The sequence below is a fragment of the Oncorhynchus kisutch genome, linkage group LG10 (genome assembly GCF_002021735.2).
Source record: "Oncorhynchus kisutch isolate 150728-3 linkage group LG10, Okis_V2, whole genome shotgun sequence".
NCBI classification, from domain to species: domain Eukaryota; kingdom Metazoa; phylum Chordata; class Actinopteri; order Salmoniformes; family Salmonidae; genus Oncorhynchus; species Oncorhynchus kisutch.
The window spans coordinates 26975554-26991057 of NC_034183.2; the positions used below are offsets into that span (position 1 = coordinate 26975554).

A 15504-nucleotide genomic window follows, 5' to 3' on the forward strand; every position below is an offset into this window, starting at 1 on the left:
TTCCACTTCATGATTGTGTCCCACTTGTTGTTGATTCTTCACAAAAAAATACAGTTTTATATCTTTATGTTTGAAGCCTGATATGTGGCAAAAGGTCGCAAAGTTCAAGGGGGCCGAATACTTTCGCAAGGCACTGTAGACTGGAAACTGTTGAGCGTGAAAAACCCAGCAGCATTGCAGTTCTTGACACAAACCGGTGCACCTAGCACCTACTACCATACCCCGTTCAAAGGCATTTAAATCTGTTGTCTTGCCCATTCACCCTATGAATGGCACACATACACAATTCATGTCTCAATTGTCTTAAGGTTTAAAAATATTTATTTTACCTGTCTCTTAATGTTTTGTATACGCAGTGTAAATACAGTGGGGAGAAGAAGTTTTTGATACACTGCCGATTTTGCAGGTTTTCCTAATTACAAAGCATGTAGAGGTCTGTCATTTTTATCATAGGTACACTTCAACTGTGAGAGACGGAATCTAAAACAAAAATCCAGAAAATCACATTGTATGATTTTTAAGTAATTAATTTGCATTTTAGTGTGTGTACATAGATATCCTAGCCTACCTCTTTCAGGTAATAATTTCAGGTAATAAATTCATTGCAGTCATTAGCCTTATATTTAGCTAATGAATGATGGGCTATATATAAGCTTCTAATTGTTAGCCTCTGTCTCTTGCACAATACGCACCTGCGCTCTGCTGACCTCTCACCTTTAAAAAATGTTCCTTAGCTCTTGGAGTCTCAGGAAAAGCAAGACATTTTCACTGTAGCCTGGAATACAATGTTGTACTTACTTGAAAACAATAATGCAATTACTCATTGCATTGTGGTGTTGGAGGTTAGTCTAGGTAGGATAACTGTATTGTCCATAAACAAGATCAACAGGGGAGATTTTTTATCTGTGTGTCATCATGTCATCACTGTCCTTTCATGCGCAATGATTCACCTGGCCTCTCCACTGCCTACCAGCTATTCCTATCTGTTCTTGTCGATTCATATTAAAGCTTGATGCAGCTTTTGTTTTTATGTGTGGTATGATTGCTAGTTAGCCTATTGCAGATGTGGACAAACGATACACCTACCACTATTGTCACTATGAATGGTGGATAGACGGCAGGATAGACTGTTAGACTGGTAGACTATCCTGACCTGTGGTATAGTAAAAGTTAGCGCATGGAAAAGCGTAGTGCATAAGGGAAGTACCAAAACACCTTGATTTTGGGGAGGCGCATGCAAGCAGATGAGGAAATTTGGCTTGGATGGAAGACATTATATAGTACAACCTGAAAAAGAGAGAATGTTAACCAGGGGGAAAAACACAGTACCCTCTCCTGTGCCCAATAAAATAAAATAAACTCTTCCCAAAAGTTTGGCAACCCTCCACTATTTTGGTAGCCAGGTTACCTGTAATACAAGTCAGTATTCGACGTCCAGCCATGTCTGAGGATGTTGGGAGATGACATGGAAACCGGCCATCTGCCTCTAATTCCAAAATACATTTATTTTTGAGAGTTTGGTTTTAAGCCTATCCCTTACCTTAACCATTCGGAGTTAATGTCTAATCTTAAGATTTCAGAGATAATTTCTAAACGTAACCTTAACCTTTCAAATGTGGAGCTAATGCCTAAATTTAACCTTAAACACTTCGAAATGTAACATTTGCAACAACTTCGAAATTTGATGTTTGAGAAACATGAACGAACGTTTAATTCTGACGTGAGACTTTGAGAGCTAGTTTTATTTTGGACCAACCCTCCCCCCCAGTAAATTGCGATCTGTCCTGGAGACAGAGGCATGGGTGTGAGCGAAATGAGACAACAAGCGAAATGAGAGTAAGATAGACAGAACGAATGTGAGTGAGAATCGGGGGACAGAGAAAGACCATTACATAGGAAAACAGAGAGAAAGACGCAGGCAGAGAGAGAATGAGATTAACAATAAGACAGAAAACCGTTCTGGAGAAAGAGAGATGAGAGTGAAAATGAGACGGAGAAAGTGATTAAGACAAATTGAGAGAACGAACAAGGGAGTGAGAGAAAGAGCTGTTGCTATCTGACCTTCACTCTCTCCTCATCCTTTGCCGGACGAAGGCGGGACTACCAGGAAAGGGTTGAGGGAGGGATGAGGCAGTGATGATGATGGTGATCTAATACCATATTGGAGAGGAGAGGAGTGTGTGTGTGTGTGTGTGTGTGTGTGTGTGTGTGTGTGTGTGTGTGTGTGTGTGTGTGTGTGTGTGTGTGTGTGTGTGTGTGTGTGTGTGTGTGTGTGTGTGTGTGTGTGTGTGTGTGTGTTAGTGAGTGCGGGTGTGTGTGAAGGAAATATTCAGCCTAGTCGATGAGATGAAAAAAGGTCAACAATTCTTAGTCAACATCTCTTTCTCTCTCTCTCTCTCTCTCTCTCTCACTCTCTCTCACTCTATCTCTCTCTCTCTCAATCTCTCTCTCTATCTCTGTACAGCTAAAGAGAAAATTTTTTTACCAAACAAAACCAGTTCTTGAAATATAATGAAAAAAAGAGGCTGGTACTCACTTAAATCAGATTTTAATATTTTACAGCCAGTGCTTATTTGTTTGGAGGGCAAAAGCCCCCTTTCTCAGAATTAGCAGTCAAGAGCATAACCACATCAGTGGATCTCTCACACACATGCAGTAGCACACACACACACACACACACACACACAAACGTTCCCAGCAGTGGTGTGCGTGGCAAAGAGTTCTATTTTCATGTTTTTTCCCTTGAGATTAATAGTCACATTTTAGTGGTTGCAGTTGTGATTTCAGGGTACAGTGAAAATCTTAGGCTCTGAGGTCCAACATGCAGGATTAAGTGACATAAAACAATGAAAATGGTAATAAAAATCAACAATCGAAATAGCACTATATACATAATAAAAACTGTAGCAGTGATGAGTAAAATACATGTCCATGTCTGTTGAGGGGATGGGGGGGGGCATAGGGGGAGCAGTAGGCAGACTAAATGACCATCGAGGGGGTGTGGGGTCCAAGTGAAATAAAACAATAGAAATAATAATAAAAAGGTAATGACATACATATTAACAACTTAAGCGCAGACAAAGGATATGAAGGATCTGGAAGGATTCTGCATGGAGGAATGTGTAACGGCACTCAGAGATGGAAGAAGGAGAGGACCAAAGTGCAGTGTGGTTAGTGTTCATCTTTTTAATAAGAAACTGAACACTTCAAAAATACAAAACAACAAAGTGACAACCGAAACAGTTCTATCTGGTGCAGACACACAAATAACCACCCACAAAACACAAAGGAAAACAGGCTGCCTAAATATGGTTCTCAATCAGGGACAACGATAGACAGCTGCCTCTGATTGAGAACCATATCAGGCCAAACACAGAAATAGAAAATATAGAAAAACTAACATAGACTGCCCACCCCAACTCACGACCTGACCATACTAAATAAAGACAAAACAAAGGAATAAAGGTCAGAACGTGACAGAATGATCTAAGATCCTTCCCTATGTGTTATTTTTAAAAAGGCTCAGTGCCGTTATCCTCGAAAGCCAGTTGAGGTATTGAAAGAAATTGAAAAGAGGTGTGTCAATAATTCTGACCCCTACCTTTTTGAGAAAAAAAAGATTACTTGTTAAACAAAATCTCATTTTCTGAGCAATTGTATTAGTATAAATAATATAATTTACTCATTTTTTTGAGCGTACAATATACTGTATCTCAGTGTGTTAACTATGCAGTCAATTTTGCTCATCTTTATCAAGGGTGTCAATAATTTCGGACCCCAGTGTATCTCTATCTGGTGAAGGGCAATGAGGAGGCTCTACCTGCCTCACACACACACACACACACACACACACACACACACACACACACACACACACACACACACACACACACACACACACACAAACACACACGCACATGCACGCACACGCACACATATGCACAAGCACATAGTACAGCTACTCACACACCACAGGAGGTTGGTGGCACCTTAATTGGGGAGGACGGGCTTGTGGTAATGGCTGGAGCGGAGTAGGTGGAATGTCATCAAATACATCAAACACATGGATTCATGCTATCCAATCGGCTCCATTCCAGCCATTATTAAGAGCCGTCCTCCCCGCAACCTCCACTGACACACACACATCCACACATTATTCTAAGCTATTTGTTCTGCATCTATGAGGTTGGGAGGAAAGATTAAAATGATAAAAGACACAAGTAGCCTCCTCCTCATCTGTAGGATTACCATATGTACACTAACATGGTACACACACACCCACATGCACTGTCATAATTAGTGTGTTATAAATAGCTCTAGTTACAATTAATGGGTGACTAGGAGTCTGCCCTCCATGTTAATACTTCACAACCAATACCAGCTCTGTGTGTGTGTGTGTGTGTGTCTGTGTGTGTGTGTGTGTGTGTGTGTGTGTGTGTGTGTGTGTGTGTGTGTGTGTGTGTGTGTGTGTGTGTGTGTGTGTGTGTGTGTGTGTGTGTGTGTGTGTGTGTGTGTGTGTGTGTGTGTGTGTGTACGTGTGTGCGTGGTACTTGAGTACGCTATGAAGTGGTGGGACTCACTCTATTATCTGACTTCATTGCTGCTTTATCTGAGTCAAGAGGAAAGAGGAGGAAGGGAGAGAGAGGGAAGGGAGAGAGAGGGAAGGGAGAGAGAGGGAAGGGAAGGTAAAGAGAGAGGGAAGGGAGAGAGAGGGAAGGGAGAGAGAGGGAAGGGAGAGAGAGGGAAGGGAGAGAGAGGGAAGGGAAGGTAAAGAGAGAGGGAAGGGAGAGAGAGGGAAGGGAGAGAGAGGGAAGGGAGAGAGAGGGAAGGGAAGGTAAAGAGAGAGGGAAGGGAGAGAGAGGGAAGGGAGAGAGAGGGAAGGGAGAGAGAGGGAAGGGAAGGTAAAGAGAGAGGGAAGGGAGAGAGAGGGAGGGGAAGGTAAAGAGAGAGGGAAGGGAGAGAGAGAGCGAAGGGAGAGAGAGACGGAAGGGAGAGGGAGGGAAGGGAGAGGGAAGGGAGAGAGAGCAATGGGTGAGAGAGAGAGAGATGTTTGGTTATGTTTTAGGAATGTAATTTCTCCAGCACTCCAGCGAAATGGAAATAGTCTTGTATTTAGGTCTGCTGTGTGTGATATTGAGTCTGGATAGAAGCCCCTCCCAGTCTCACGTCAGAATTAGACATTCATCCAAGTGTTTAAGGTTAAGTTTAGGCATTAACCCCACTTTTCTAGGGATAGGTTTAAAACAAAAATGTTATGGATGTCGAATACTGACTTGTATCATGGGTGACCTGGCTGAGCAGTCTCAGTGCTCTGTGAGTGTGGGCTCAGTTGGTCTGGTCCTCAGTTGCTTCTCTCCTCACACTCCTGGGACTGGCACTGCTCACTCTGTCAAGGTCACACACATAGTAATGGAAGGAGAGTGTGTGTAACCATCTAAAACTGCTAAAACTGAGTTGTGTGCATGCATGGGTGTGTGTGTGTGTGTGTGTGTGTGTGTGTGTGTGTGTGTGTGTGTGTGTGTGTGTGTGTGTGTGTGTGTGTGTGTGTGTGTGTGTGTGTGTGTGTGTGTGTGTGTGTGTGTGTGTGTGTGATCCTGAGTCATAGGTGCCTCAGTGTAGACTCAGCAGTATTGACATTACTCTACTCTGCAGCATACACACTTATTTAGCTTTTAGAATACTGTACAGTAGGCTACTATCTCAGATGTCCCAGGTTCAATACCTGGCATCAGAGTTGCTCACTTTAATTGTCTTTTAACACAGGTAACAGAGGTCCTGTTTCCTGTTTTAGTGCCGGTACTGAGGCATTTGAATATTTGAGGTTCCCATTCTCCATAGCAGTCAGTACTAACCCACTTCAACCATTGATGGTCAATCACACGTCCAATGTTGATTGACTTTGAGAGAGCAAATTAACCTTTCTAATTTACCATTGGACCATGATGTGCTCGTTGGGACTTTGACTGTAGTCTCAAGTTTAAGCTTGGGGTCAGACTTCAGGTTAGGGGTCAGAGGTTAGGGATCAAGGTCATCTGAGAGCCCTAGAAGTGGTATGTGGTTATCAATCTTCTAGCAAGCTGAATGTGAGTTCCAAATGCTTTTAAATGGAACTCTTGTTTTCCTATTATAGTGAGCAGCATGGAGCCTGAAGTTGCAGTATGGGACTTCAACTTGTATCTTTATTCAGGCTCATGCTGTACAGTATAACATTATGCAGAGTGAGAGTGTGTGTGGCCTGCTGCCTGGTGTGTGGGTGCGTATGCATGTATCACTGGTTGTGGACAATAACCTTGTTTGCTGTGTTTTGAAGATGAATTATTGCTCCTGAATTCAAACAATGTAACATCATTACCACTTTAACACAAACACACTGTCTGTTGCACTGAACAGATGAACCACCGTCAGATGGAGGTCAGCAGCAAGGTAACAACCCAGGGGAATAGAAAACAAAGATCAGTGCTGCTCTTATTTCTTCTACTATTTACTGACCTGCTCCCTGGACACACAAATAAATACACACGCTCAGGCGCACATAAACACACACACACATGTGTGTGTGTGTGTGTGTGTGTGTGTGTGTGTGTGTGTGTGTGTGTGTGTGTGTGTGTGTGTGTGTGTGTGTGTGCTTGCGTGTGTGAAATCATGTACCAATATATTCAGCCCAGACAGGGAAAGCTGAGGTTACCCTCTGTGTCAGATCCTGACCTGCATTAACCTCAGAGAGTGCCTGACACACACACACATACGTACACACACAAACACACACACGCACACACACACGCACACACACACACACACACACACACACACACACACACACACACACACACACACACACACACACACACACACACACACACACACACACACACACACACACACACACACACACACACACTAACCTGTCCAATCTAAGATAGTATTAGACACATGTCCTCAGCTACAGCCTCAGGATCCAGTTGGATAAAGACATATACAGGTTATAGGTTGGATAAAGTTTGGATATGACTCACATCCTTGATTAGCAGTTTCAATTAGTCTAAGATTGTCCTGATGATTGTGTATTTACACTCTAAATACATGATACAGAACTGCTGAGGGCTACAAATATCTGATCATATACTCTTAGAAAAAGGGTTCCAAAAGGGTTTATCAGCTGTTCCCATAGGAGAACCCATTTTGGTTCAAGGTAAAACCCTGTTTTGGTTCCAGGTAGAATAATTTTGGGTTCAATGTAGAACCCTCTGTGGAAAGGGTTCTACATGGAACCCAAATGGTTCTACTTGGAACCAAAATAGTTCTACCTGGAACTAACAAGGGTTCTTCAAAGGGTTCACCTATAGGGTAATTATTCGCCTACCTCCTCATGCCTTTTGCACACAATGTATATAGAATCTTTTTTTTCTACTGTGTTATTGACTTGTTAATTGTTTTACTCCATGTGTAACTCTGTGTTGTCTGTTCACACTGCTACGCTTTATCTTGGCCAGGTCGCAGTTGCAAATGAGAACTTGTTCTCAACTAGCCTACCTGGTTAAATAAATGTGAAATAAAAAAAAATATAAAAGAGACAGCCAAAGAACCCTTTTAGGTTCTAGATAACAACGTTGTTTCTCAGAGTGTGGAATTACAAATATAATTAAATAGGATATCTCTGTATCTGATTACATAGTTTTTTATGTAATGGTGGTGAACTCCGCAGTTAGTCTCTCCTGCGGTATTTGTCTCTCCTGCGTTATTTGTCTCTCCTGCGTTATTTGTCTCTCCTGCGGTATTTGTCTCTCCTGCGGTATTTGTCTCTCCTGTGTTATTTGTCTCTCCTGTGTTATTTGTCTCTCCTGCGGTATTTGTCTCTCCTGCGGTATTTGTCTCTCCTGTGTTATTTGTCTCTCCTGCGGTATTTGTCTCTCCTGCGGTATTTGTCTCTCCTGTGTTATTTGTCTCTCCTGCGGTATTTGTCTCTCCTGCGGTATTTGTCTCTCCTGTGTTATTTGTCTCTCCTGCGGTATTTGTCTCTCCTGCGGTATTTGTCTCTCCTGTGTAATTTGTCTCTCCTGCGTTATTTGTCTCTCCTGCGTTATTTGTCTCTCCTGCGTTATTTGTCTCTCCTGCGTTATTTGTCTCTCCTGCGGTATTTCCCTTATTCTCTGGAGCTCTCCCATACTATCCCAACATCTGAACCCTCTCTCTCCATCATTCCCCCTCTCCTTCAGACCTCTGGTATTATTTGAAGATGAGTGCAGTTTAATTAAATCCAAAATCATATTTATTTGTCTAGGAAAGAGAAACGAGGCCTCTTGAAAAGTTCTATATCTTATGTTTTGGAAAGGACAACTCAGTGCAATTAAGTATGATAAATGGATGACGGAGGGAGGAGAGATGGAGGGAGGAGTGGGGGATTGAGCGAGAGAAAGAGAGAGCGAGAGAGAGATGAAATGAAATCATATGTGAAGAAAGAACTCTTCCCTTGTTTCTTTCTTTCTCTCTATGTTGTGAGACAGAAGTGACCCAGATCAGTCTGTATGGTTCTCCACACTCCTCACACATCATTGGCTGTAACGGATTGACTGACAGAGACAGTGGAGTAGCATAATAAAAAATCCCCGTAAAATTCCAAATGTTTAAGCTAGAGATATTTTTTTATTTTATTGGATGTGCCGATGTCGCACTTCCGCATCTGCGATGAAAGGTGACAGAACTAGAATGGTGTTTATCAGACCATGAGACATCCCGAAAATCGGTCTTCTCGCAAAACTGTCTGTAGCTTCCGAAAGATTGTCTATTATGACTATTGTGGAAAGGTGAGACTCTCACAAACACGTAGATGTGGGTTGTTTTGCTGAAGGTCCCTTGGTACCAGTTGAAAAAATAAATGGAAGTACTTTATATATGGAGACTGTTTAGTGTCAAAAATAAGGGGTTAAATACATGTAAAAAATTAAAATAAAAATGTCCTTATATCTCTTCAGAACAAACTTCCTTCAGATTATTTGGGGGGGACTATCTGTTGTTCCATGTAGTGAATCTGTTATTCAATGTGTTTGTTTGGGCTAATAGCAGTGAGACCAAATCAAATGTTTCATCAAAATAATGTGTATATATATTTTTCTATAACAAATAGCAAAATTATCCTTGGTATGACCTTAAAACAATTCCATATAGCTTAGTAGAATTGGACCCAAATTGAAAGGAAATCACAAAAACCATCAGAGTTGGACACTTGTGTGGTATATCAACCAACCAGGCATGTTACAAAAATGTTGGGACATGTACACAAGGTTCTCTAAACTATAACATGCAGTATAACATCGAGCCTAATTGGGGTCAACGGCATTTTGTAAGATTGCTGTGGCATGGTCCCCAGGGACCAGATCTGTGGTGTCTCCGTATCGAAATCTTTTCATGGTACATATATTTATCTCTATTAAATTTGTTGAATCATCTTTTTTAAATCCTTCAAAACCGTAACATTGTATTGCCAACAATAGTGTTTTTGTAATCACAAAGTGAATGATTGAGTCAAAGTTTGCAGCAAAACACTATCTCTCCTTGGAGATGCCTTGTGTGTGTTTCTATGAAGGCTATTTAAATGCTCATCCCAGTGTGTGTGTGTGTGTGTGTGTCTGTGTGTGTTTTTGTGTGTCTGTGTGTGTCTGTCTGTGTGTGTGTTAAGCATTCTAATGAGTCTGTGCCTAGACGTGTCCCAGATCTGCATTACCCTGAGGAAATCTATCGTGTTTTTACGGATCATTTATCACCAAGGTTATCACAGCTTTTTATGTGTGTGTGGGTGTGTGTGTGTGAGCTGCATTGTGGTAATTTCTCTCCCTTGAATTATTTTCCCCCTCACCCCCGCTCCCTCTCTTCTACGTCACCTTCATTCTTTCTTTCCTTCACCTTTCCCTCTCCTCCATTCTTCCCTCCTCTCAACTCTTTCTCTCTTTCTCTCCCCATCCCTGTCTCCTACTGCCTTAATGCTCTTCTCCTGCTCCCCCATCGCTCCATTTCTTTACCCCCCCCTTACCATGTCTGTTTTCTTTCCCTTTCTCCAGATGAGGGTCAGACAGTGTGCCAGGGGCCTCCGGAAGTGTCTGGGCAGCGGCTGGCTGAGGTGGGCATGCAGCTGAGGGCAGACTGCCACCAGGGCCTGGGTTACTGGGACTATCTGTTCTTTATCGCTATTGGCTTTGTCATCTTCAGTGCTGGCACCGTGTCGGCATGGGTGATGGGTGTCCTCATGGTGCTGTACGAGAGATACAACAAGAGGAAGGGGGAAGACATGGACAGTGATGACGAGGAGGAGAGACATATGGGCGGAGGGATGATGGGGGGAGGGCATCAGGGGAACGGGGATCTGAATAAGGCTGGCATGCAGGTGTGAGTGCGGGATGTGAGCAGATGGAAGAGAATCAAATAAAAAAAGGCAGAAGAGAAAGCAGAGAGGATACATTACAAGGAGCAATGGAGTGATGGAAGGACACTGAAGAAAAGAAGGAGGAAAGAAGAGGGATGGAGAGATGAGAATAAAGGACACTGGGACCTTGGACTCTGTAGAGTGACAGTCCTGTTCTGACTGGGTGTCTCTAAGTGGAAGAGAACAGGACAGACATTATACCCTGTGTGTGTGTGTGTGTGTGTGTGTGTGTGTGTGTGTGTGTGTGTGTGTGTGTGTGTGTGTGTGTGTGTGTGTGTGTGTGTGTGCGTGTGTGTGCGTGCCTGCGTGCGTGTAAGTGTGTGTAAGTGTGTCTGTGCGAGTGCGAGAGAGCAACAAGGGGGGATAAAGCCTTCCACTTCAGGACTACAGAGTGACATCTGAACTATTAAGAGCAATAAGCCCCCCACTGTTACACACACACACACTCACACTCACACACACACTGCTAGTTTGGTTTCTCTGGTGATGCAATAATAAGAGTGAGTTACCCTCCATTCAATGTTATGCGCTTGTTTGAGAAAAGCATTATGAATTCAAATAATTATGGGGAAGGACACACAGATAAACACATAGTATTTAGGTCTACAATAGGTTAGGTTCATATTCTAGTCCAGCCAGGGGTGAAAGTAGAAAGTAGAACTTAATGAGCCTCCCTATTTTTAAAAATGTTTTGGGCCTAATCATAGAATTCCATATAGAACCCCTATTAATTCAATAGGTCCTCTGTGGGCCTACTCGTAAAGATTTGTCATTTAGCTTTTAAAATGTATCACCTTTTATTGTGGCAGAAACACAACCAGTCATGATGTTTTCATCTGATTGTCAAACAGTCACTTCAAAGGGCTCCTTCACTAGGCTTCCCGCGCACGTTCATCCACTCACAGCATATTTCCATCCTCAAAACAGTGGTGAATGGAAAGAGAGATCCGTTACACAAAACAACAAAAAAGTGCAATGACATTTGACGACTGTCATTAGGCGGAATTTATGTGTCCACTTCAGTGTTCTCGACGATCCACATCGCATTTTGGAGCGTAGGCTACACCACCCGTTTTGAAGTGCATTCGCTCATTTTTATGCCTCTGATATACGGTATTGATAAATAATGGTGTAGTAGCTGACAGTTTTCATGACATTTTGTTTGAAGTGTTGTGACAGGCTTATGCTTTACCGGTACGGCGTACCTACACTATTTATTTTGCCTTGATGTCGTACCGGACCGCACCACCTTACTTTCACCCCTGAGTTCAGCCTAGTTATAGCTACTGTAACTGGGGCAGAACCATCAGACTGCATCTCTCTCACCAGGGGGAACAAGTGATTCATAGGTCTAGACTAACCCTGACCCTCCACTCTCTGCCTTCTGTCCACCTCAAACTATTAGTACAGAGCGCACACACGAGAGTAGTGTTTGTGTGTTTGTTAGCCAGATTATTTCTAGCTGACTAAACTCAACTCCATGGTGAAGGAAGTTCCTGATCAACTCCACCAACGGAGTTGAGCAGAGACCAGGCTTTGTTGAATACAGGAATTCAGCTTGTACCTACAGTATGTTTGTCCTCTGTAGTTGCATGCCTTTCCATGTTTGCTTAATAAACGTTAATCAAATGCAACCAGCGCCTCTTTGCTACTTGCTGGTGCTCTAAGACGGGCAAACTGAGCACATGCCAATTGAATCTCAACAAGGAAACAGTCGGTGGTTGTATTTGATTAACGATTTATTAAAACATATGGATCTCAGCAAACAAAAAAAGGCACGCGTCTACAGAGGACAAACATAGGTACAAGGTAAGCGTTCTATATTTGTTATTTTTTGAAGTATTGACCTTGGGCAAATCGATATAGTCAGAGCTGAATTCCACAAAGCCTGTTCTCAACAGAAACTTCCTCCACCATGGAGTTGAGTTTAGTCAGATGGGTTATTTCCAGTGAAGTTGATGAGAGCATCAGTGTGTGGGTCTATATGTGGGCGTGGAGCATTAGGAGGATATCAGCATTATTTTTTATAGTGGGGGGGGGGGTTAATTTATAATCACACTCCATGTCCCTGCCTACTGAGATGCATCCACACCGACACGCACACACGCACGCACGCACGCACGCACGCACGCACGCACGCACGCACGCACACACACACACACACACACACACACACACACACACACACACACACACACACACACACACACACACACACACAAACACACACACACACACACACACACACACACACACACACACACACACACAGAGACTCCTCTCAAGGGCACAGCTAAATTCAGACCCTTAGGTCTAGGAACATTAGCACCCCTCCTTCCATCTGTTTTTCCATCTCTGTCTCCATCCCTCTACATTCAGGAGACAAGTCCTTAGCTGTCACTACATGCACACACGCAAGCACAAGAAACAAGCAGGCACTCAAGCAAGTAGACACGCACACATTCATGCACACACACAGACACACACATACACACACACAGAGACACAGATACACAGCTAAACTGTCAGATCTTTAGCTGGTCATTATCAGATGATGTACTTAGGAGCAGCTAAACCGTCTCGACAGAACCACAGCCTCAAGACAAATGAAACTGCTGTTAAGATGTCTGTCCCATGTACTATATGACCTTACTTCAAACACACATATACCACAAACACACGCTGCAGCCATCTCATCTGTTGAATGATGAGATGGCCCGTAGGACATATCTGCTGCTCAGTCTGGATACAGGGGGGTGTTGGGTGTTCTGTTGTGATGCAGAGAGGGCCAGGAGGGGTACATGTTAACCCGTAAGATGACAGAGCAGGGTATAAATATGACCACTGAAAGAGAAACAGGATCAGGGGGATTCAGGTTGTGTAAGGCGTGGATGGGGTGTTTAAGGGGTGAAGGGCCCAATGGCTGGGATGTAAACAGAACAGGGGGTCCTGAAAGGGCATGTAGAGTGTGTGTGTGGGTAGGTGTGTTTACAGATGGAAGGCTGGGGTGTGTATATATGTGTGTCTGTGTGAGGGTTCTCTCTCTGTTACAGAACTGTTGTTGGCAAGCGAGTCACCGTCGCCAAGGGCAATGTTCTAGAATCTTGCTGATGTCCGCAACTGACCAATAAGAGCAGGGAGGGTGCACCCCGTAGTTTCTGGAACCCCCTGTCATCCCCCAAGAAACCTGTGTGTGTGTGTGTGTGTGTGTGTGTGTGTGTGTGTGTGTGTGTGTGTGTGTGTGTGTGTGTGTGTGTGTGTGTGTGTGTGTGTGTGTGTGTGTGTGTGTGTGTGTGTACGTGTGTATGTGTGTGTACATGTGTGCGTGTTGTAACCTCAGCCGAGGTCCTGTGAGTGTATCATTGTACATGGCTCATGCTAATGGTTGACTCAGGGGTGCGGGGGTTGGTATTTTAAACAGCCTTCAACATTCATGCATTCATTGTTGCGGAACGCCATGATCTTGCTGTAAGTTGGCCATCAGATGAAGGCTGCATCTCAATAGTCTACAGGGGCTTCCTCTCCTCATCTCATCTCCTTCAAATGCATTAGTGTTTCCCTATAGGGCAATGTTTCCCAAACTCGGTCCTGGGGACCATAGCACTACACAGCTGATGCAAATAATCATCTCATCATTTAGTTTTCATTATTTGAATCAGCTGTGTAGTGCTAGGGAAGGGGGGAAAAAAGTGCACCCCTTGGGGTCCCCAGGGCCGAGTTTGGGAAACACTGCTTTAGGGCTTGAAATGAAGGAGAGGAGACAAGACAATCTGTACTGTAAACATTTGAAATGCACTCAAGGAGAGCAGTCGTAGGAACAGATTACTGATTTTATAGTCCCTAAAGTTTCCAAACCCAGAAGCACCTTATAGTCATGAACCAGTGTACTGGCTCAGGGCTGTGTGTGTGTGTGTGTTGTGCTGAGACGTCCTGTATGTTCTAAACTTCAGAGCTAACTCCAACTGTGAGGACAGCATCAGATCGCAGCAGAGCCAGAGTCTTATAGCAACAAGCTCTCACAGCCTCACATCATAATTAGACGTTCATCCATGTTTCTCAAAAGTGACCTCTTTAAGGTTAAGTTTAGGCATTAACTCTTTCAATGTTCTATATCTGGATTTGAACTTGCAACCTTTAGAACCAGATGTTTACGCCCATCCGCCATCCCCGTCCCCAACGCCCTAGCAAAACAAAACCGAAACCTACTTGAAGGTAACAGCGCTCATTGTTTCCCCTAGAGACCGGTTTCCACGTCATCTCCCAACGTCCTTAGACGTGGATGGACGTCGAGTACTGACATGTATTACGGGTGACCCACATGCTTATTGAGACTAAGGTCCACACACACACCAAGTGGCATGCACGCACACACATACAAGAAGCCTTAAAGCTCTGTTCGGCTCTAAATCATTTATTGTGCTGGTCACAGTCTATCGATCACATGCCCCTGTTCTGCACACATACACCGGGGGGTTGCAGAGTTAGACACACACACAAACACACTAGGGCTTCGTCGCTTCACAGACCTCTGTCCCATAATGAGCTCGTCCAGACAGAGAAGACAATGCAGATATGAGAAGACACCCGGGGGAGAGCCCAGTGTGTGTGTGTGTATGTGTGTGTGTGAGTGTGTGTCCAGTCTGTTCTGCAGTGGGCCGGTTTCAGGCTGTCCACTGAACCATCACCATACCAGTTGGACACACACACACACTGCTAGCGTATCTCTCACTCTCTCTCTCTGTGTATATACACTAGCAGTCAAAAGTTTGAACACACCTACTCATTCAAGGGTTTTTCTTTATTATAACTATTTTCTACGTTCTAGAATATTAGTGAAGACATCAAACCTATGAAATAACACATATGGAATCATGTAGTAACTAAAATAGTGTTAAACAAATCAAAATATATTTTTGATTTTTGATTCTTCAAAGTAGCCACACTTTTTGTTCAAATAGCCCTTACACAGCCTGGAGGTGTGTTGGGTCATTGTCCTGTTGGGATGGGATGGCATATCACTGCAGAGTGCTGTGGTAGCCATGCTGGTTAAGTCTGCTTTGAATTCTAAATAAATCACTGACAGTGTCACC

The 15504-nt window shown here is 43.5% G+C and overlaps 1 protein-coding gene across 1 annotated transcript in view; it reads left to right on the top strand.

The window, feature by feature from the left end:
• The window catches only part of LOC109898794 (leucine-rich repeat-containing protein 52-like), a 30353-nt gene extending 17812 nt beyond the window's left edge, over positions 1 to 12541 (top strand). Inside the window, exon 2 of the mRNA XM_020493883.2 lies at positions 10053 to 12541. Coding sequence (XP_020349472.1) covers positions 10053 to 10381 — 329 coding nt within the window. The 3' untranslated portion in view covers positions 10382 to 12541. The remainder of the gene's footprint in view (positions 1 to 10052) is intronic.
• The last annotated feature ends 2963 nt before the right edge of the window (positions 12542 to 15504 follow it).